The sequence below is a fragment of the Myodes glareolus genome, chromosome 8 (genome assembly GCF_982192425.1).
Source record: "Myodes glareolus chromosome 8, mMyoGla1.1, whole genome shotgun sequence".
Lineage (NCBI taxonomy): Eukaryota > Metazoa > Chordata > Mammalia > Rodentia > Cricetidae > Myodes > Myodes glareolus.
This window is the reverse complement of record NC_142033.1, coordinates 71,043,468-71,063,785: the sequence shown is the minus strand read 5'-3', so window position 1 is coordinate 71,063,785 and position 20,318 is coordinate 71,043,468. Positions and strand designations below refer to the sequence as shown.

The following is a 20,318-nucleotide window of genomic DNA, read 5'->3' as shown; positions in this document are numbered from 1 at the left end:
CCACCCATTTCAGAGCTAGGAATTAAACCCAGGGCCTTGTGTATTCTTGGCAAGCGCTCCACAGCTCAGGAACATCCCCAGCTCTGGGTTCTTTATTAGACACCAGCAAACACCAGGCTTTACCAGTGGCACCGGCTTGTCCGATCAGCACTCTTAAACATTTCCACTTCCGTTTGGAGGTCAATAGTTGGATTTCTTTCCCAGTTCAATTTGAGATTCTTCCGTTAGCATATGAGTGAATCAGAAGGAATCTACAGATGTGGTCCATCCTCGTAATGGGAGCAGAGGTGAGTCCTGGGCTCCTGGAAGGCACCAGGTCTCCCTTTCTCTTTTGCCTTGTTTGGTCTTCAAGGCTTTGTAGTTTGTTTCCTTAGTTCCGTCTCTCCCTTCTTGGTGTGGCAGTTCATACTTTATTTTCCCCTTAAAGTTCTTGGCCTGGCCTGACAGATACTTGCTAACTGATGCAGTTTGCCACCGTGCCTAGATGTGCTGTCCTGTGTGGTTGTCCATCCTTTCTTGAGTAGAAGACCTGGACTGTCCCACTTCTCAGACGTGACCCATGGTGACCAGGAGTAGTCTTTCAAGCAGTGTACGCATGAAGTGCACCGTAAGGTTGAAGGGGGCCTCATTTGGCAGAGAGCTTCAGAGCCCCAGAATTCAGGTCAAGCAGTGGCAAGATGGGCATGGAGATAGAGCGATCACTAGGGTTCTTGGCCAGTCAGCCTAGCTAACTTGGTGAAGTTCCAGGCCAGTGACGAACCCTGTTTGTCTCTGTTATGGTTTTCTGTTGCTGTGATAAGACACTATAGTCTAAAGCAACTTGAGGAAGAAAGAGTTTATTCTAGATTATAACACTTAAGTCATACTCCGTCATAGAAGGAAGTCAGGCAGGAATCTGGAGGTAGGAACTGAAGCAGAGGCCGTGGAGAGGTGCTGCTTACTGGCTTCTTTCTCATGGCTCACTTAACTTCTGCCTCAGAGCATTCAGGGCCAGCAGTCTAAGGGTGAAACTTCCCTCTATGAGCTGGGCCTACACAGTCAATCAAGAAGATGCATAACAGGCTTTCCTACGGGTCAATCTGAGGGGCATTTTCTCAGCGGAGATTCCTCTTCCAGAGTGACTCTAGCTTGTGTCAAGTTGACATAAAACTAGCCAGCAAGCCTGAGACGTGACACCTGAATTTGCCCTCTGACCTCTGCATGCATGTGCATACCTACACATACACACGGACACAGACACAATACACCTGTCATTGTTCAGTTTGTGTGTGACGCTCTGAAGCTGTTTTGAACTTGGCTTTTGGATTCTTCGTGGTTAACTTTGCTGTAACACACCAGTTCTAGCTGTACCCCAGCCCTGAGACCTTCTATGCTCTGAGGAGTAGGGTCTGCACCATCTTCTTGCCCCTCAGCCATGTGCTGTCAAGCTTTGTCTCTATGGATGTTAAATGAACCAGAGGACAGGGATGTCACAGTAATAACACTCTTCATCCCTAGGGGCCATTTCTTCCCCTCTGTTCCTTGAGTCCAGCTCAGGGTTTCCCAGCTCATTGATTTCCCCTCTGTCCCTCAGAGTCCCAGCTCTGTGGTCCCTCCTTCAGCTGCTCAGTGTGAACAGCCCTCCTCTGCCTCCAGGACACCCTAGGGCCTCCTTGCCTGTCCTGTCCCCCAGTACCAAATCAGCTGCTTGATATAATGAGTTTTCTCTACTAAGATACCTCATAGGAACCCTGATTAATATACCAGGAGGAGCAAACCTGTCAATTCCAAATCTTGTCAGAATCCCATGTCACATCTGCAGGAACCTTCTGATGGTGGATCTGGTCTCTGTTTAGAGCCAAACTCTGTTCAGCATCTTTTTGGTAAAACTGTGTGGACACTTGGTTTTTCCCTGGCACTGTGGAAGGTCAGAGATAGGTGCTACCAGGACAGACTAAGTCCCTGCCTGACTGGGGCCTGCAGTCTAGGGTTGAGGCTTCTGGATTAGGAATTTTAAATTCTAACAACACAGGCAGCACAGAAGGGGGGAAGGTATAGAAATTACATTATCTCAAAATGTAAAACTTGGACTTATTGAAGGAATCAATCAAGAACACGGGAAAGTGGTTCTGAGATGGAGAGAATGCTCAGACAGCTCCGACAGAACCTGGGTCTAGCACAGATGGAACCTGATTTAAAGTGGACAAAGGACTCAGGATGACTCCTTCCCAAAGAAGATAGTCAGATGCTGAAAGCATGTGAGAAATGCTCAACCCCATTGTCACCAGGCAGGTGACAATGACTGCAGTGCAGTGAAGCACACTCAGCCCAGTGGGGTGACCACTGCCAAAACTGGACAGTGCCAGGTCCTGGATAGGACTTGTGAAATTTGAACTGTGTGCATGGCTGGTGGGAATCTATGGTGGAACAGCCACTATGGAATAGTGTGGTAAGTCCTTAAAATTCTTTTAAATAGAATCACCTTATGACTGAACAATTCCACTTCTGGTATAGCCAAAAGAATTGTAAGCAGAGACAAGAATAGATGTTTATACACCAGAGTTTATATTTATAGCTGGGTTATTTCAGCAGCTAAGATATGGAGGCAGCCTAAGTGCCCTTGAATAGATGACTGGAAAAAGAAAATTTAGCTACTTCATACAGTGGAATTCAGCCCCGAAAAGGAAAGAAATCCTGACATGTGCTGCAGTACGGATGAACCTTGAGGACATTATGGCCAATGAGACAAGCTAGTCAGTAAAGATGAGGATGTAGTGATTCTGCTTATACAAGGCCCAAAGTGGCCATTATCAGACAGAAAAGGCAGACGTGGGGAGAGTTTCCATGCGGGAAGGTGAGAAGGTGCTGGCTATGGATGGAGGTGATGGTTGCCAACACTGGTGTGCTCAGCACTACTGAGTAAAGGCCTGAACTTTGTGTCGCTGAATGCTGATGTCTGAAGGCTGCCCTCCAGGGTGCCCTTTCTGGGGAGTCTGAGTGCTGTAGAGCCAACCCCATGGATAGTGACCCATGGGTAGTGAGTATATTGCGGGGTTTTATGGGCCATTGTGAGGGGTTACTACAGGACTGGGGCATCTTTAGGCAGCTGCATCACTAAAAAGCCCATTCCAGCATGAGTGAGGACCCACGAGAGCTGCATCCCAGCATTCTCACTTAACAGCTCACTGCTCCCACAAGCTGGGGTGTCTGAGACTTTGCGAGTCTTTCCAACTTACTGAACTGTCCGAGCCAGATGACCTGTCTGCTTGCTTGCACTCTCTTGCTCTCTGCCCCTCCCATTTTCTAAAATGTGTATGTGTATGTTGTGTGTGTGTGTGTATGTGTGTGTGCCAGTGGAGGCCAGAAGAGGGTGTCATATCCCCTGGGACCAGACTTATAGGTGTTTGTGATCCACCTTTTGTGGGTGATAGGATCCAGACTCGAGTCCTCTGACTTCACAATCGTGTACATTTTGTTAGCTTCCTAAGTCTTTTCAGTCCCCCTCCTCCTTCCGGAAGGGGATGTTGAATTGGGGAGAAATAGCAGTAAACACTGTCATTTCCTGGAGGAAGAAACACAAGCCTCTTGTTGGAATGATCTTCAGACACTGGCTAGGGTGTTCTTAGCTGCTTAAAGTGATCATCAGATGACACGAGCCCAGGTGTGAGGAAGACGGCCTCCACACTGACTTACTCTGCACACACTTTTGCTGTGTAGCCATCAGTATCAGTCCGCCCCGAGTCCGCCCACACGCTGTCTGTGTGTGGTTTGGGAAAGCAGGGTGGGCCTTATCATCCAGGGTACACAGTTGGTAAGTAGCAGCAGATAGCTAGAGATTCTGAGAGGACTCTTGCAATTTTACATATGTTGTGGTAAATATTTCAATTAAAATATACCAAACAGTGGCTTCAACTGAGCCTCCCATGGTGCTACTGGGCCTGGTTTTTCCTTCAGTGGAGCACAGAGGACAAAACTGATCATCTCTTCCGAGAATACTTACCTAACACATCGTTTCCTTTGTGTTTAGGGCTCAAAACTGGGGCGGGGAGTCGCCCTGGCTCAGACCTCACAGCGCACCTCAGCTCGAAGATCCTTTGGAAGGTCTAGGAGGTTCAGCATCACGCGCTCCCTTGATGATCTTGAGGTAGGTGGATTGGACTTGCTGACCACTGTGGGCCTTGGCCACTCGATCCCCTCCAGGGCTCTGGCCCTCCCCTCTGGGAGCCTGCTGGACTCTGCCCCCTCAGCAGGAGCTTCTAGAGCACGTGCTAGACTGTCCCTATCCCTCAAAGTACCTGAGTCACCTGGACCCCCACACTGGGGAGCCCTGGTCAGACTGGAGTGTGTTTAATCCTGTGGGACAGTTGAGGTAGGGCCCATTTCTGTTCCTTCCTAAAGACTCAATCAGCCAGATCAAAGGCCATTTTGAGAATCGTTTTTACTCTTCTGGGAAGTTTTAGGCTTCCAGGAACTAGAGGGAAGGAAAGTACAGACCCTGATGGTGGTGCGCCAGTCATCAGCATGTGAGGGCTGAGGACTTGTCACCGCCAGTGGGCACTGCGGGTGTACTGCTGTTAATGACAGCACAGCAGCACTGACAGGCGGGGTCTCTTCTGTGTGGGGCACGTGTGCCATGCCATGCCATACTAGCCCACACAGCACATACAGAACAGTGACAGCGCTCCCAAGGTCCTCTGTGCTCTTCCTGTGCCCTCTCTGAGCCATTTGCACCCACAGATCATGCTGCTGGGTTTCCTGATTTATTAATCTGATGGGCACAGTTACCGCCATGCTTTGTTCTGCCACTTTCCAAACGCAGGCCACTTGCTCTCAGGATTTATTTTACAGCTTTCTGTGGCATGATCTATAAACCTGTGGCGGTTAGACTCCTCTGTCAGATGGAAATGCTGGGGAGGATGAAGCATCTGCTGTAAGGAAGCTGTGTGTTCCCTACACATCTCCTCCTGCACACATGTGATAGTGCTAGGACGGCTCTATAAGTGGAAGAGCTGAGTGACAGGTGTCCATGTACGTCCCTAGTGGCCGCTTCCACATTTGTGAGGTGACAGTGAAGACCAACTGCAGGGCTGTTCCATGGCATAGAAGAGAAAAGTCAGTTCCTGGTGTTAGATGTGAGGCTGTGCAGCAAGGTCTGGCTGGGCCTGGGGACCTTAATAGCATTGCTGGACCTCATGAGAAGGGGGATTATGGCTCGCCTGCTTCCTCCTGCCAGGGGCGCTTGTGTCTCCACTTGTGTGAGAAGAAGGCCTCAGTGGTCTGAACCCTGAGCATGTATATAGTTTCATGATGCATGTCTGAGAAACGTGTAGAAGTTTGGGCTACCACTTTGTTTCTCTTCATCTTTAGGAATGTGCTGGTTCTTCCTGCTGGCCAGCAGCTGGAGTCTTGCTGTTATCAGCAGTGAGAAGTGAGCATGGGCTGGTGTTCCAAGCCTCTCCCTGATGTCTTCAGAGTATCACAACAAGAGGGTTGTCAGTATGGCCACTGGCCTTGAACTCACAATTCTACGTGGCCTCCTAAGGGATAGGATTGCAGGCCTGTGTCAGCATGTCTTGCTGACATAGCCTTTTTACAGATAGGAAGCCCAATTGTAGACCAGCTATTAAATGCTTCTTAGGCACACTACAGTGAAGCTGTGGCTTTTCATCATATGGGTAGTCTCTTATTTAATCTTTCTGAATTTCTCCTAAAAATTTCAAAGTGCAGAAGCTACAAATAGCCCTGACCACTTGGGGAATTGGGGCCTGTCCTTCTGTGCTCTGCTTGGCTGCTGTGGCAGGTGTGCTAGGAACGTCCTCCTAGTCTCTGCATCCGCAGGCTCCACCACCCTGGGGTGCAGCAGACCCTGGTGACCAGGCTGCTGTAGAGTAGCACAGAGTGCTGGGATGCCGTCCTGGTGGCTAGATAGTGGGCAGCTCTGCTCACTGGAGGCCACATGTCAGGCAGCTCTCTGTGGTCAGCAGGCAGCTGGAGCCGAGACTGCCTCGCTGGATGATGTACGGTGCCACCTCTGTTGTCTTGTGCCACTCAATCCCGGCACTCTCTGGCTAGTGTTGGATGTCAGCCCTGTCCTTCTAAGGACTCAGATAGTGGTGTAGGGATGGTCTGGGATGGATGCAGTCCTGTGGGACAAGGTGTTCATTCTCTTGTTCTCTTCTGCCATTCTGAGGCCTCCCTCCCTCCCCATCCATCCTTTTAGCTGAGGTCTTCAGCCACATCCCCTGTCCTCTGCACAAGCCTTTACATAGTCTTACCTGGGCTTAATGCTCCTCACACACAAATGTGACCGGGCGACCCTGTCACAATCTGATCTTTCTGGGCATCTGTTTTTGATCCACTTCATCCTGAGGTGAGCCATTTGCTTCTCTATGTCTTTCACATTCACTGGTTACGAGCACTTACCCGTGTGGCCATACATGTGGATACCCTGGATGGGAGTGACATGGAGTCTGCTGCCTGCTCCTTCCTGCCTGGGCGTATCCTGATTGTGCTGGACTTTTCCCGGGAAAGAACCAGCACCGCACTCATGGATGGTTTGGTACCTAGAAACTGACCATTGTCCCATGTAGAAACTTTGTGACCATCTGGCCCAGCAGCATCAGGAGCTGCTTTTTGGCAGCAGGAAGCAGCAGTAGGAACACAATATGTGAAGAAGGATCTGAGCCATGTTCCCAAGGGAGAGGCAGTCAGCATCTAGAGCCCTGACAAGCTTCCGGGCTGTGACTTCTCTGTGGTTGGTGAGAGGTCTGTGGTAATGACTTGTCTCTCCCTAGGACAGGATGTCTAACTTCGGATCACTCTGCTGGTTGGCAGCCCTGAGTGCAGATCTGTCTCTCACTCTCTGGGGTTCCAGTGCTGGACCAAGACCCATGGACTTGCTGTTGCTTGGACCTGCGGTGTTGTGATGATCCAGGGGCTCAGGTTCTCTCTGACTGTCCCACAGCAGGGTGGGAGCATTGTTGTTGGGTGGGACAGCTGCACATGTTCCCAGCATGCTGTCTCACAGTATTGTGACTATTGAGTTTCTTTTCAAGTTGCTGCGATCAATATCCTGGCAAAGGAATGTAATGGAGAAAGGATTTGTTTTGGGTCACAATTCAAGGTTATGGGTCATCATAGCAGAAACATCAAGGTGGTCTTTGTCCTTGATGCAGTTGGTCACATGGAATCTGCAGTCATGAAGCAGGGAGTGACCAGTGTGTGTGTGCTGGTGCTCAACTGACTGTCTCAGTTTGTATAGTCCAGGATCCTCTGCAGGAACGGCCTCACCCATGGCCAAGATGGGGTTCCCCAGCTGGGAAGCGGTAGAGCATGTCTTTAATCCTAGCAGATGCAGAGGTAGACTGATCTCTGAGTTGGAGGCCAGTCTGGTCTACAGAGTGAGTTCCAGGACAGCTAGGGCTACACAAAAAGACCCAGTCTCAGAAAAAAAAAAAAAAAAAAAGATGTGGTTCCTCACATGATTGAACACAATCAAGATACTCCTCCACAGGTAAGCCCAGAGGTCTGTCTCCTTGGTGATTAGTTGAACCCTAGAGCAAAACCTGAGGACTTCCTACTGATGTCACTTGCTTTGGTGTCATAAGAACCTTCTTAACTGTCTCCTGATAGCTTCCAGCCAGCTGACACCAGGAACACCTTGCTCTGCCCTCTGGGAGGGACTTGTACTGGAATCAAGAATTCTGTCTCTCACCTGAATCCCTAGAGGGACTCTACCTACCTATCCTCTGGCTGCAGGGATGGGATGGTGCTGGACTTATATCCTACCTATTCCACTGTTTGCTTTGATTGTGCTCAGTCCCTCAAACACATTAGTCTCCTTCCTCTATTGGTGGGATTTGCTATTTAGTGCTTTCTTGCCACACCCTCTTGGAAGCTTGCAAAGCTGAGCACAGCCTGGACCATAAGCTTCTTCTGAGAAGAAGAGTGACAAATGGCACACAGCCTGTTCTTGCCTCCATGCAGGCAGACTAGAAACACTAGCACCTATCCACTCGGTGAGCTGTGCCTTGCTGACTCATCCAGCTCAGAGAAGAAATCCCCTTGGACATTAGGAAGTGTTTTGAAGTGACTACTAACTTAATGTTCTTTTAATTTCTTTTTCTTTTTCTGGGGTGTGTGTGTGTGTGTGTGTGTGTGTGTGTGTGTGTGTAAGAGATGTATGTACATGTTCATGTGAGTGTGTGTGCACATGCATGCAAGTGGAGGTCAGAGTTTGGCATCAGGTGTCTTTTTTGATCTGCCTCCATTTTATATTTGAGGCAAGTTCTTTAACTGAATCTGTAGCTCATTGATCCTGCTAGGCTGGCTGGCCAGTGAACCTCAGGATCTGCTTGTCTCTGCCCCCCAAACCCTGGGGTTGAAGATGTGTAGCTATGCGCTAGCCTCCATGGAGGTGCTGGTAATCTGAGCTCAGGTCCTCAGGCTTGTATGACAGGCCTGTGGAAACGGGCTGTCTCCCCAGCCCAGCAGTGTGCAAACAAGGGCAGTGGAATGTCATCTCAGATTGGACAGGAGTCTTAGAACAGGATCGCAGGAATCAGGAGCTGTGCAGTAGTCATACTGTTAAAGCAGTTAATCCAACAGTAGATAAGCGGGTCCTGACTTTCAGCAGTTTTTGATGAGACCACTATAACCTTGGGAGCAAAAACTCCGAGAAGAAAGTTTGGGAGATTGGCTAATACTAGATGTAAAAATCCTAAACAAGATATTAGCCAAGATATTAGCAATCTGAATGCAGTAATTTTTATTTTAGGGACACATTGATTGGTATTTAAAAATTTTAACTCCCCCACTGTGTATATCTCCCCCACTGTGTATGTGTAAGTTACTACATTAACAGAGTAAAGAAAATAAAATTGCATATTTCTCAACAGGCAGGAAAGGCATTTGGTAAAATTCACTACCCATGTATAGTGAAACAGAAGTTACCAATGTAAAAATGGAAAGGATCACCTAGGTCCCACAGTCCTCAGAGTGGCCTGGTGTGCATTGTACTAAGCTTTCCCTTTGAGACAGGGACAAGACACAATGACTGCCTTTCCATTTACAGTTGTACTGGCAATGTAGTTGACGCACACAGGAGATAAGAATAATAGAAATGTGAAATGCGGGCTGGAGAGATGGCTCAGTGGTTAAGAGCACCAGCTGCTCTTCCAGAGGTCCTGAGTTCAATTCCCAGCAACCACATGGTGGCTCACAACCATCTGTAATGAGGTCTGTACTGCAGGATACATTCAGGAAGAACCCTGTATACATAATAAATGAAAATCTAAAAAAAAAAAAAATTCCAACTTAAGACCTGCTTCTGCCTCTGTGTTTCTTTTTGTATATGTGTGGGTGTTTCTGTGTGCACTTGTATGAGGAGTCTGGAGGACATCCTCAGGTGCCATTCCTCAGGCATTTTCCAACCTCTTTTTGTGATAGGATCTCACTATCTACCAGTTTCAGGCTGCAGGGATCTGCTTTCTTTGACTTCTAGTACAGGGCCATAACATGTCACCATAACTGGCTTTAATATATATATTAAATATATATGTGGGTTCTGGGGATGGAATTCAGGTTCTTGTGCTTTTCAAGGCAAGTACTTGACTGGTTAAACCGTATCCACAGCCTGGTGGTCCTTTGAAGTGTGTGTTTGTTTGTTTGTTTGTTTGCTCAGCCCAAGTCTTGCCATGATTGGCTTGCAGGTCAACTCCTGAGGTTGGGTGGCAGTTTGAGCAGTGAAAAGTGAAATGGCGAGGCTAGAAAACATCGGATCCCCTTACTGGGTGCCCTGACTGACTTTTGCCATTTATGGAGCCAAGAGATGAGGATACAGATGCTTATGCAATGCTTTTCCCAAGGGTGCTGGGGACAGCAGCCATCTCTAATAATTTATCAATGTATGGATTTTCTGCTTTTCCAAAACCCTGCAGAGTCTAGGAAGCACAGTGAGAAAGACCCAGCAAACTGCACAGAAAGGGAAGAGATCTGGGGAAGTCTAGGTTAAAGCAGCTCCACCACTGGTGCTGTTTAGCCTGGCTGAGGCCTGTTCACTGTGGACCCTCCTGTGGGGAGCAGGTTTGGTCCTGAAGATTGCCCAGTGACTGAGGGAGTTGACTGCTTTGTGCTGGCCCAGGTGATGGGAAGTTGTAGGACCAGTCCTTGGAGGTACAGGAAGTATAGTCCTGGGAGGTGCAGGAAGTATAGTCCTTGGAGGTACAGGAAGTATAGTCCTGGGAGGTGCAGGAAGTGCAGTCCTGGGAAGAAAGCTGCACTGAGGCCCCAGTGGAGCCTGAAGCTCAGGGAAGGCATAGCCAGGGAGCAGCTAGGATAGAGGCATAGACCTCCCAGGAGAAGCTTGCACCCCATAAAGCTGTGTGTGTATGGGTATCTCTGTGACTGAATCACCCATGAGTTGAAATGTGATGATCTCTGGTACTGAAGAGGTGGACAGGAATCACCCTCCATTGGAAACCATAGTTCTTTTCACTGGGGAAGTAAGATGTAGCAGGCTTTCTTTTGGGTCACCAACCAGTTCCCAAATAAAGACATGGAGACTTAATATTAGTTATGAATGCTTGGCCTTAGCTTATGCTTGTCCCACTAGCTCTTATAATATAATTTAACCTATTTATCTTCATTATGTTTTGCCTCGGGGGGAGTTATCTTTCATTCTATAAGCCCCACTCTGTGTCTGTCTGGCTGCCTGCCAGACAGGGTCCTTGGCATCTCCCTCTCGTTCTCTCCTCTTAGTCTCTTCTCTCTCTCCTACTTATTCTCTCTGCCCATCCCTTTATTGCCTAGCTATTGGCCATTCAGCTTATTAGACCAATCAGGTGCCTTAAGAAAGCAAGGCAAGATAGCAACACCTTTTCATAATTAAACAAATACATCATAACTATAACAAAACAAATATAACACATCTTTACATAGTTAAAGTGATATTCCATGGCTCACAGAGAGTTTAGTCTTGTAGCTGTTGTGGGGCCACTGTGAGAGTATGGGGAAAGCCTTGACATCCTCCAAGGCCTGCTCTGATCACATGGTGGGTGACATTAGTGCCCAAAGCAGTCGCCATGCCTTGAGGTCTCCTGACTGTCTACTTGTCCTGAGTGCACCCCATGCTGAGCTTTTGGTACTGGGTCCTCTAGTAGATACCCAGGAGGCATGGATGTCCTTATTCCATGTGGAGATGGCAAAGTTCCTACAGGGTAGGGACATAAGCATTTCTTCCTTATAAAGTTAGAACCTGGGGCAAAAAGCCAGGAGTATTGTGTCCAAGACCATGAGTATGTGAGGACAGCAGCCAGGACATTGCCCTGGCAGGCAAGCCCTGATTGCGTATTAGTCAGCTGTTCCTTTCAGGAGACTGCAGGTGCTGGATGTAGGATTTCCTACAGCAATGGTGTTTTATCTAACTAACTAATGGTTAGTTACAGGGATGTGGTTCCCCCAACAGGCTACATACTTTACTCGGCAGGGATGGAGGCTTCCCCATCGTTCATAGATGGAGCTCCCTCCCCTCATCTTGGCTTCATCAGTTTTTATGCTCTAGCCCCTCTCCAGGCCATGTGCATTTAAGCAGAGTTCCATATATAAGGTGATAGGGAAAAACAGGATACTCAAGTGGGGGGCTTGAGACCCTTCCTACCCATCCATGAGAGTATGTTAACAGTCAGTAAGTCCAGCTGAGATAACCCTTTTGCAGGGGAGAGCCAGCTGAACTCCCCTTGATATTGCTTGACTCTGAGGACATTCACTTACAATAGGTAGTGATGTGTCCAAAAGAGATCTTGAGCCCAGGGAACTGCTGTCCACATGTGGCAGGGTGATAAAAATGAGACAATAAGCCAGGCTCTCTGGGTGAACAGTGGGGCATGACTATTTTGAGGAGGGATCTGATACTGTGCCTTCCATACTGAGAGGGAACCAGCCACAAGGAACTCAGGTCACAGGCAGTGTGTCTGAAGGACAGGAAGGGCTGAGATGCAAGCTTGGATCTTCTTGGTGTGACAAAGCTTTGGATAAGTTTGTGTCCGGGAGCTGAGGGAGAGAAACTCCCCCTGGGCCTGGTGTGGATGGTGCAGGCTCCTGCCTGTGCCCCAGTTAGGCTCTAGCTGTGAGAGCAGAGTGCAGTCCCTCTCTGGAAGGTTATGTGGCTGTGCTTGGAAGGCCTTTGGGCAGCAGGTGGCAGCTGGGTAGGGCTGGAAACAAGCCTGGAGAGCAGTGCAAGAGGGAAGGACCAGAGTCTGGGCCGCAGCTGGGAGTCCGGGTGGCACTGTCCTGGGCTGGGGCTCTCAGAATGCATTCTGGAGGAAGCTGTCATGTTTCCATGTGACAGGAGGAGCTGCAGCAATAGAACCTGAGGGCAGGGTGAATAGAAGGTAAATTGTGAGGTTCTGGGAGCTAGAGCTGGTGCTCTGGGCCTAGAGTCCAGTTAATGGCCACAGCCACACCCCCCAGGCCTGTATCTCAGCTGTTTTTGTATCATATGGCCATTGAGTGGTTCAGGCAGGGTTGGGATGGCTTGCAAAGCTGAGTGTCTCCTGGGCCCTTCACAGAGAAGCCTGTTGTGTTCTTCTCTGAGCTTCTTGTAACTGTCTAGGTAGAGCCTACAGGGCTACAACAGGATAAAACCCTGTCTGCCTCCTGTGGCTCTGGATTGTTGTATAGCCTGTTAAATAACTGAATGAATGAGTGAGTGAATGAATTTGTGTTGTGGTGTGTGTGTGTGTGTGTGTGTGTGCTTGTGCCGTACCATGAGTTGTGTGGGTCCCAGGGACTGAACTCATCAGGGTCAGTGGCATGTACCTTTATCCAGTGAGCTGCCTTTCTGGTCCTTGTTTTCTGAGACAAGGTTTCACTGTGTAGCCTGACTGTCCCTAAATTTGTAGCACCTCCTTTGCCTCTGCCTCTGGAGCAATAGGACTGTAGGAGTTCACCATCAGTCTTGCCTCCACGTTGATCTTCCTTTGGCTCCCACCTTACCCTATGCATAAGCCAGGCCTGCCTTTCCTGTGTCCCCTAATCTCTGTCCTGGCTAAAGCCAGTGTTCTAGTTTCTACTCCTTGACATTCCAACACCCAAGGGATCTGTTGGTGGCCCTGCAGAGCACAGTGCTGGGATGAACTGGTTTGACCTCTTTTACCTAAGCTGGAGTTGCTATAGAATTAATTGCCTGTTGCTGAGTGACTATTTTGCTGGCACTGGCAATGGCAGATTCTGGGCAGCAGGGGGCGCCCAAGTCACAGTTTTGCTTCCATCAAAAGTAGCCCTGTGCTCCAGATGTTGGAGAGCCATAGCATAATGGGAGGAGGCTTTATGTGGGTGCTTTGATACTGTCTGCAGACCCAGCCCACTCTTCTTGCTTGTCATACTCACAATCCCCAGCAAAGCATGCAGAAACCCCACGTGAGAGCCAGGTCAGGACACAAGGGAAAGTGCCTTCTTGACATTTGGCAGGTTTGGTTGCTTCCACTGCAGCTGCCCTGAACTGAGATGCTGGCGGTTGCAGAGTGTGTAACCGCCTTTAGGATGACTCTACAGATAGCTCAAAATAAACTCTTTTTTCTTATTTCTTAAATCTACCCTTCCCTGTTTCCAAACAGGGATTAGTTTGGTCTTTCATACTCGTATCTTCTCTTCCTTTGTGTGGGGAGTTACCGTGACTCTTTATTCACTCAGACACACAATAGGGGATCTCTGTGCTCGGGTCTTTCCTTATTCAGTCGCTGCTCATGGGGCCGTTCCTTTTCTATACACTATCTCTGGGAACACAGCAGCCAGTAGAACCTGAGGTGCAGGCCATGGAGAGCGTCAGGCCAGAGGGAGATGGGCCTGTTCTGGCAAAGCGGGCAAGAGCAAGAGGCACTGAGGGTCATGAGGCCATGCTCTGCCGCAACGGTGCTGGCAGTGGAGAGAACTCAGCCTGGCTAGCCTCGCCAGCCATCTAGTTGGCAATTCTTGGATGAAGAATGGGAGGCTGGGGAGCCCTTCGTTTGCACTAGAACTTTTTGGGGCCCACCTCCCATAAGTTCTCACTTCCACTTGGCCTTGGTCTTCTGCCCTCTTATACTGCTGTCACTTTGCTCTTGTCCCTGTGGTTCTGACCAGTGCCTCATCCACATCCCTGTGTACTCCAATTTCCTTATTCCAAGTGCTGGCTCTGGGGCGAAGGTGGGAGTGAGGTCACTCCTGGGATCCTGTGGGCACTTAGTAGGTACCTCTTGTCTCACCACATAGCAAATAGTCTGGGTACTCTAGGTTGAGTACTCCACCTGACACCATGGCGTACTGATCTGCCATGTGGTGGCTTTTACTCTTCTCCGGGCTCCAGGTCGCTGGTGTGAGAGATGGCTTAGCCTAGCTGCTGGACAGTGACTCACGCAGAGCTGGTGCCCAGTGCTTTCTGCTCACCTCTCATTGTCTTGGTGCTGGCTTCCTGTTCCTGAACTGGCCATAGGCTCAACTCTGTGAGAGCTGTGCTGGGGCTGGTGGGCCCAGACTTGAACTCTCTCCCAGCACTGGGCATGGGCAGAAGGCAGGAAGGCATGTGAGGCCCTGTCTACTGCCACTGTTATCTTTCACCCTTGGACCCTGATCTGGCAGGCAGCTAATCAGCCCTTGCTCAGAGCATGAGTGGGTCAAGAAACAGCAGGACGGCATAGAGTCCTGGGTGTTGGCCTGGTTGTCCTCTAGGTCCTGTCCTCAGACGAAGAGGCCAGTCTCAGCCTTAGCAATGACCTCATCAACTATAGAGGCTAGGGCAAACAGCAGGTATGGGGAGAAGAGAAGATGTGGCCTTAAGTCTCCAGGCTGCTTGTGACTTAGCCACAGCATCCATACAGGCAAGATCCTACTGTTTTCTTCCTTTCCTGTCCCTGACTGAACATACCAAGGATGCAGGCACTCTGTTTGAGATAATGAAAGTAAGCACCTAGACCTTTCTGTGTAAAGTTATTGAGTGTTGTATGACTGGGTTGTCTCTCAGCATCGCAGCCGGCTCCTCTGTGCGTGTTAACCACACCTGGCACATATGCACCTTCATCATTCATAGCTGTTTCTAGGGTCTGGAGGGCTGGTGGGCTGGGATGTACTATCGTGCACCCCTTCCACAACTCTATCAATTAGTGCTAGGTCCTCAGACAATTGTCACTCTGACTGCTGTGTGTCACTTAGACTCTTTGGCATGGAGACAGTTCCCTGTGCCAGTAGCCATTGGACTCACAGGACTGACCACAGCCTCCAGGCTGCCCACAGAGCAGAGGTGGTGCTCCCTTCCAGCAAGGAGCAGCTCTACAGATGGAGGACTGGGCTGTCTGGACCATCTCTAGCTGTGGAAGCCAGTCCCCTTGTTTGCTTTTTCCATTGTAAGTCCCCTGTCTGGGTGCTAGCTGTGCTCGGGGTGGGAATGAGGGTGGTGCACATGAGCCTTGGCCCTTGCTGCTTTCCCTGGTTCTGTTCCTGTGTTCATGACTGCGTCTCCCCAGAAAGCCGTTGGTCTAAGGAGACTTGAGCTATTGCAGGTTCTCATCCTGGCCGGCAGTCATTGTAGCTTCCACATGGAAGGGCAGGGAAGGTGTTTTGGCTTTGTGATCACACAGCTCTCTCGGAATAGCAAAGGTGATACTGGCCCTAGGCGTTTCCATCTGGTAGCCTGACACAGACATAAGTCCTGGCCCAGTCTAAGGGCCAGAGGCACTGCATTTGTGATTTCTAGGGGTGCCCCCATCTAACCCAGAGGTCTAGGATGATGGAGGACACGTAGAGCCTGATTGGCCAGACCACGATGCCTGGAGACACCTAGGTGAGCAGTTCACCCAGTCTCAGAGAAGCAGCAGGTCATTTTGCAGTGGGACCCAGGTTTTAGCGGCAGTCTTCCCCCCACCCCCGCCAACCCCTTCTTCCTTTCGCAAGCCAGGATCCATCAGGTTCACACATTCCTGGGTTGTTCATCCTTGGGAAGCAAGCGTAGCCAATCATGTATCACAGATGCTGCGTGGAGGTGGAGGGGTTTTTAGGAACGTACTAGATCCTGCTGGCTGCCACCAAGGAAGCGCGTGCATATGGAGCAGGCTTATAATAGAATCAGCAGCAACTGTAATTAAGGTTGCAAACCATACCACGCCGCTAAAACACAAATTCTCTGCAGCTGTTGTGCTGAGAAATTACCCCTGTCAGCTAGTGTTGCTCTTCAGATTCGGTAGAGGAAATGCTTTAAAAATGATCTCACAGGGTGACATATATAAATGGCTCTTCTGTATAAGTGGATCAAGATAGCGTCTGAGTCTCTGGCAGACCACAGCTTCCTCGGTGTCCTGTTGCTATGGGTGACGAAGGGAACACATGGAACCGAAATATCTGAACTTTTCTGACATGCACAGGCACGGTGCTGTGTTGGATGGGGTTTTAGATCCAGGTGCCTGGCGCATTCTGGACATTTTCTTGTCTTAAGATGAATTTGGAAAAGGGGCTGTCGGATGATTCGGACGTTTTTACTGACCATCAGGTAAGTGATCCAGCTGCTGTGTGTTGTGTAAACGGATGTCCATAAGAAAGCTTGACATCCAGGCTACTGCTTTATCTCTACCTGTCTGGGAATAGTAGTTGTGTGATTTCCAGGTGCTTTGAAGCTGCTTTCCTTGGGTCCTGAGAGAGAGCCATGGAGTGAGTGCCACACCAGCAACCAATGACCGCAGCCCCAGTGCAGGACTGGGCTGTTTAGCTAGGTCAGAGTGATGGGTGAGTGTGGGACTCAGACCACAGCCCAATGCAGGGCTGTCTGTTTGGCTGCTTGGGACATTGGTCCCTCCTAACCCTTTGGGAGCCTGTCTGAAAGCATCAACATTTATCTTTTAGTTACCCAAAGTAATTCTAACAGCTCTTAAAGTGATAGTGAATGTTTTCTTGCAATACTGCATTTCAAGTGGATAAACACTAACATTTCTCTTCTTGTTAAATTGCTTGTAGCTCACATTTTAAAATATAGCAAATTGGCTCTGCAGGAACATATCAACAAGTACTGGAGTTTAATGTTTGGTTGTCATAGGAGGGTATGAAGTGGAACGTATTATAGAGTGTTTTTTTTTTAAAAAAAAAAGTTTGAGAGAGCACAAAAAGCATTTTTCTTTTTGTGACAGTCCCATGTTGTTAGGAAGATAAAAATAAATTTAAGTTTATATGGAAGATTGTCATTAATTCCTGGGTACTGATTTCAAATTTTTCTTTTCCTGGGAATTGCTTAATCTTTCTTCCTAATATCTAATTCACACTTCCTGGAGTAAAAGTTGCTAGAATATCAGTGGCAGGTATGGGTGTATACATTAGTGCACAGGAGGATGTCTATACCCGCCAGGTGTGGGTGTATACATTAGTGCACAGGAGGACATCTATACCTGCCAGATGTGGGTGTATACATTAGTGCACAGGAGGACATCTATACCTGCCAGGTGTGGGTGTAAAATGCTAGTGCACACTAGGATAGCTGTACCCTTCCCTTTCCCTCAGGTCCTGAACTGGTCTCATGGGTCAGGGCTGGGTTTCCAGGGTAGAGCAGCTCCCACTGGGTTGGGTATGGTTAGGTGGCATGGTCGTGTTTGATGTGCTGACACCTCCCTGCTTTCTAGCCTTTTCTTTCCCACCAGGCACTGGCCAGCTAAGTTGAGTGACTCCTGGGGGCCGAGACAGATGCTCCCTAACCATTTGGTGTTGGATGCAAAGTGGAGAAACTGTTCTTAAACCCCAGGTCCCAAGGGAATCTCTCTTAAAGTTTAAAATGGGGTGCTCTGAATACTGGGGTTCTGTGTATAGTCTGCATGCTCGCTGCAGCCTTTCTTAAAGTGCAGGTGGCTGTGCTTTCTTTGCCCTGAGGCAAAGAGCTCTCTAATTTTCCTAGGTCCTGTCCAGTATCTTTCAGGGCACATGAGCAGCTAGGTGGATGGGAATTAAAGCCAGAGAGCCAAGAGTCTTTCAGTGGCCAGAAATACTGACCATGACTTCCTTACATTATGTGGATGGGGAATACATGTGCTGGACTTGGCCGTTAGATGTATCCTGGGCACTGGTATGAACTACTTAAAGAGAGTAAAACCTATAGTCAAAAGCAGTATGAGTTATCATAGGAAAGCAACATTTCCAATCTGCCCACACCCTCTCTGGGTCTCCCTTCTCCTGGGTGGTCTATTGGGAGGAGCAGTTGTACCCGGAAGCATTTAAGGCTCTGTATGGAGTGAGGTGACAGTCAGCACATCCCACGGGTGGGATGCTATTTCTTCCTCAGGCCTCAGATGTCAGGAACAGCAGGTTGGGCCATGTGGTCATCACTACAGGACAGTGGCCATTAGGTTGTATTGAGTGCTGTTTAATATTTGAAAATGAAAACTGGTTCTAGTGTAAAGAAAACAAGGGACTTTTCTTTCTTGGTTGTGTGGAAGGCCCACTGTCTCCTTGGGGTGGTGAATAGGACTTCAGTGGGTAACCCATACAGGGCGCACACAGGCTCCTGCTGGGGGTTCTGCTGCCTGCATGGCTGGAGCTGTACCCACGGCACAGTAAAAGATCTTTGAGTTTGGTGAAGGTAGAGCCTTGTTGGGACATGGGGAGGTAAATGAATAGCACAGAAGATGAGCTTGCCAAGGGGACTTGGGCTGTGTGGTGTGAGGGGTGACTCAGAATCCAGTGTCCAGAGTGTCCGTTGCCTGTCATGTCTGGAACCTTTTGCCTGTCCTCATCTGCCCGTCCTCAATGAGAAGAGACTAGGTGTTGACGAGGGGCTGTGGCCGACAGCAGTGGAGCTGGCACTGTTGGTGTGCTTAGCAATGATGAGTGCAGCTCAGCTGGTGGCAGCCGTGGGATGTGAGAAACACAGGCGGTGTGTTTGAGGTTGCCTCTGCCTGGCTCTTGCTGAGCCTTTGTGGGCTGAGTTTGAAGTATACTGTGGAATCTCTTTTTCCCCTTTTGAGTTTCTCTTTTAGTCAAATTAGAGTCTCTCTGCCATGTTCTACCTATTGTAGGGCTCTGAAATGATGTTCTGACCAGGGCTGAGTGCAGAATGTGGCAGACCCACAGTGTTCTGAAGTGTGCAGCAGGGTGAAGCTGGTCAGCCGCCTGTGGGATCGAACACAGTAGGAAGCAAGGCGCAGCCAGTGCTTCAGACATGACTGTGTCCCTTAGGTGGACTCAGCAGTGTTCACATGAACAGCTTATTTGCATTAGGAAAAACATAGTCCAAGCCTTTTATGTGGGCACACATGGGTAGATGTCCACAGACATGTTTTCCTAGCAGTAAAAAATAAAATAGTGTAAAGTTGCTTTGATACACGTTGAATGAGTACTGCTGACAGGTGTCCGGGCTGTGGCCTGGCAGCGGCCTGCTAAGATGCTACAGTCACAAGAATATGCTTTGGCAGAGGCACGTCCCCTCCTGGTCCTGCAGGTCCAGCCCCTCCACCATGTAAGGTGTTGTCCCTCTCTCTGTCTGTCTTTGTTAGCATGAGGTTTATTCCAGACCTTGAAACTATGTTACCTACAGCACTGCTGGCCCCAACCTCCGCAGCCTTCACTGCTTCTCTGGGCCACGGAACCGTCCACACATCCCTGTCTCCCCTTAGATATCTGGGAACCCCATCAGACTTGATTCATCTCCCACCCCTATCTCTGCTCCCATAGCTAAGGAAAGGTTAGCCCCTGTCTTCTGACTCGGGCCTTGACACTCTGATTCTTCACATCAGCAGCTGTGAACTTGACCTTCAGTCTCCTAGCCAAGTTCGCACGTTCTTACCTCCCCTCGCCTTTCCCTTACTTGGAGTGCGGATCCCATGCTGGAGTCTATGGGCCTTTAACAGATCTACAGACAGGGACTTCACTGAAGGGCTGTGTGAGCTGATCTCTGTGTTCAGTTTCATAAAGAGGGCCTGGCACCTCAGGTGCAGGTGGTCAGCAGAAATAACTTAGAAATGTTCCCACGGACTTGGCATCTACTTTGGCTCCTGGATTACAAAAGTTATTTCTTGTCAACTTCTAGGTATATACCTGATGTGTGCCTCTCCCGCCTTGTTCTAGGTGAACATGCTCTCCAGATGTCCCTTTATTTAAAAGAAAGAGCATTGCATTGTGTTTGTGGACTATGTACTCTGTGTAAGAGCATGAAGAGAACCGGTAGCTGCAGGGTGTAGCTACAAATGCCATGCTTTGATGCCCGGTCAGCAGTGCAGCCCAGCCCTCAGCTGGGGCTCCTTGGAGTCTGTGGAGTCACCGTTCTGATTCCACAGTCAAAGCGTCCCAAAGCAGACAAGACCTGGCTAGGTTTCCAAACATGGCCAGAGAGGGCAATCAGG

At 49.1% G+C, this 20,318-nt stretch overlaps 1 protein-coding gene across 5 annotated transcripts in view; it reads left to right on the top strand.

Annotated features, from left to right (window-relative positions):
• Positions 1-20,318, top strand: part of Rgs12 (regulator of G protein signaling 12) — a 99,576-nt gene that overhangs the window by 33,227 nt on the left and 46,031 nt on the right. For all 5 annotated transcript variants that reach the window (XM_085691990.2, XM_085691991.2, XM_087909101.1 and 2 more), the window contains one exon: positions 4,007-4,123. In XM_085691990.2, coding sequence (XP_085548116.2) covers positions 4,007-4,123 — 117 coding nt within the window. The remainder of the gene's footprint in view (positions 1-4,006; positions 4,124-20,318) is intronic.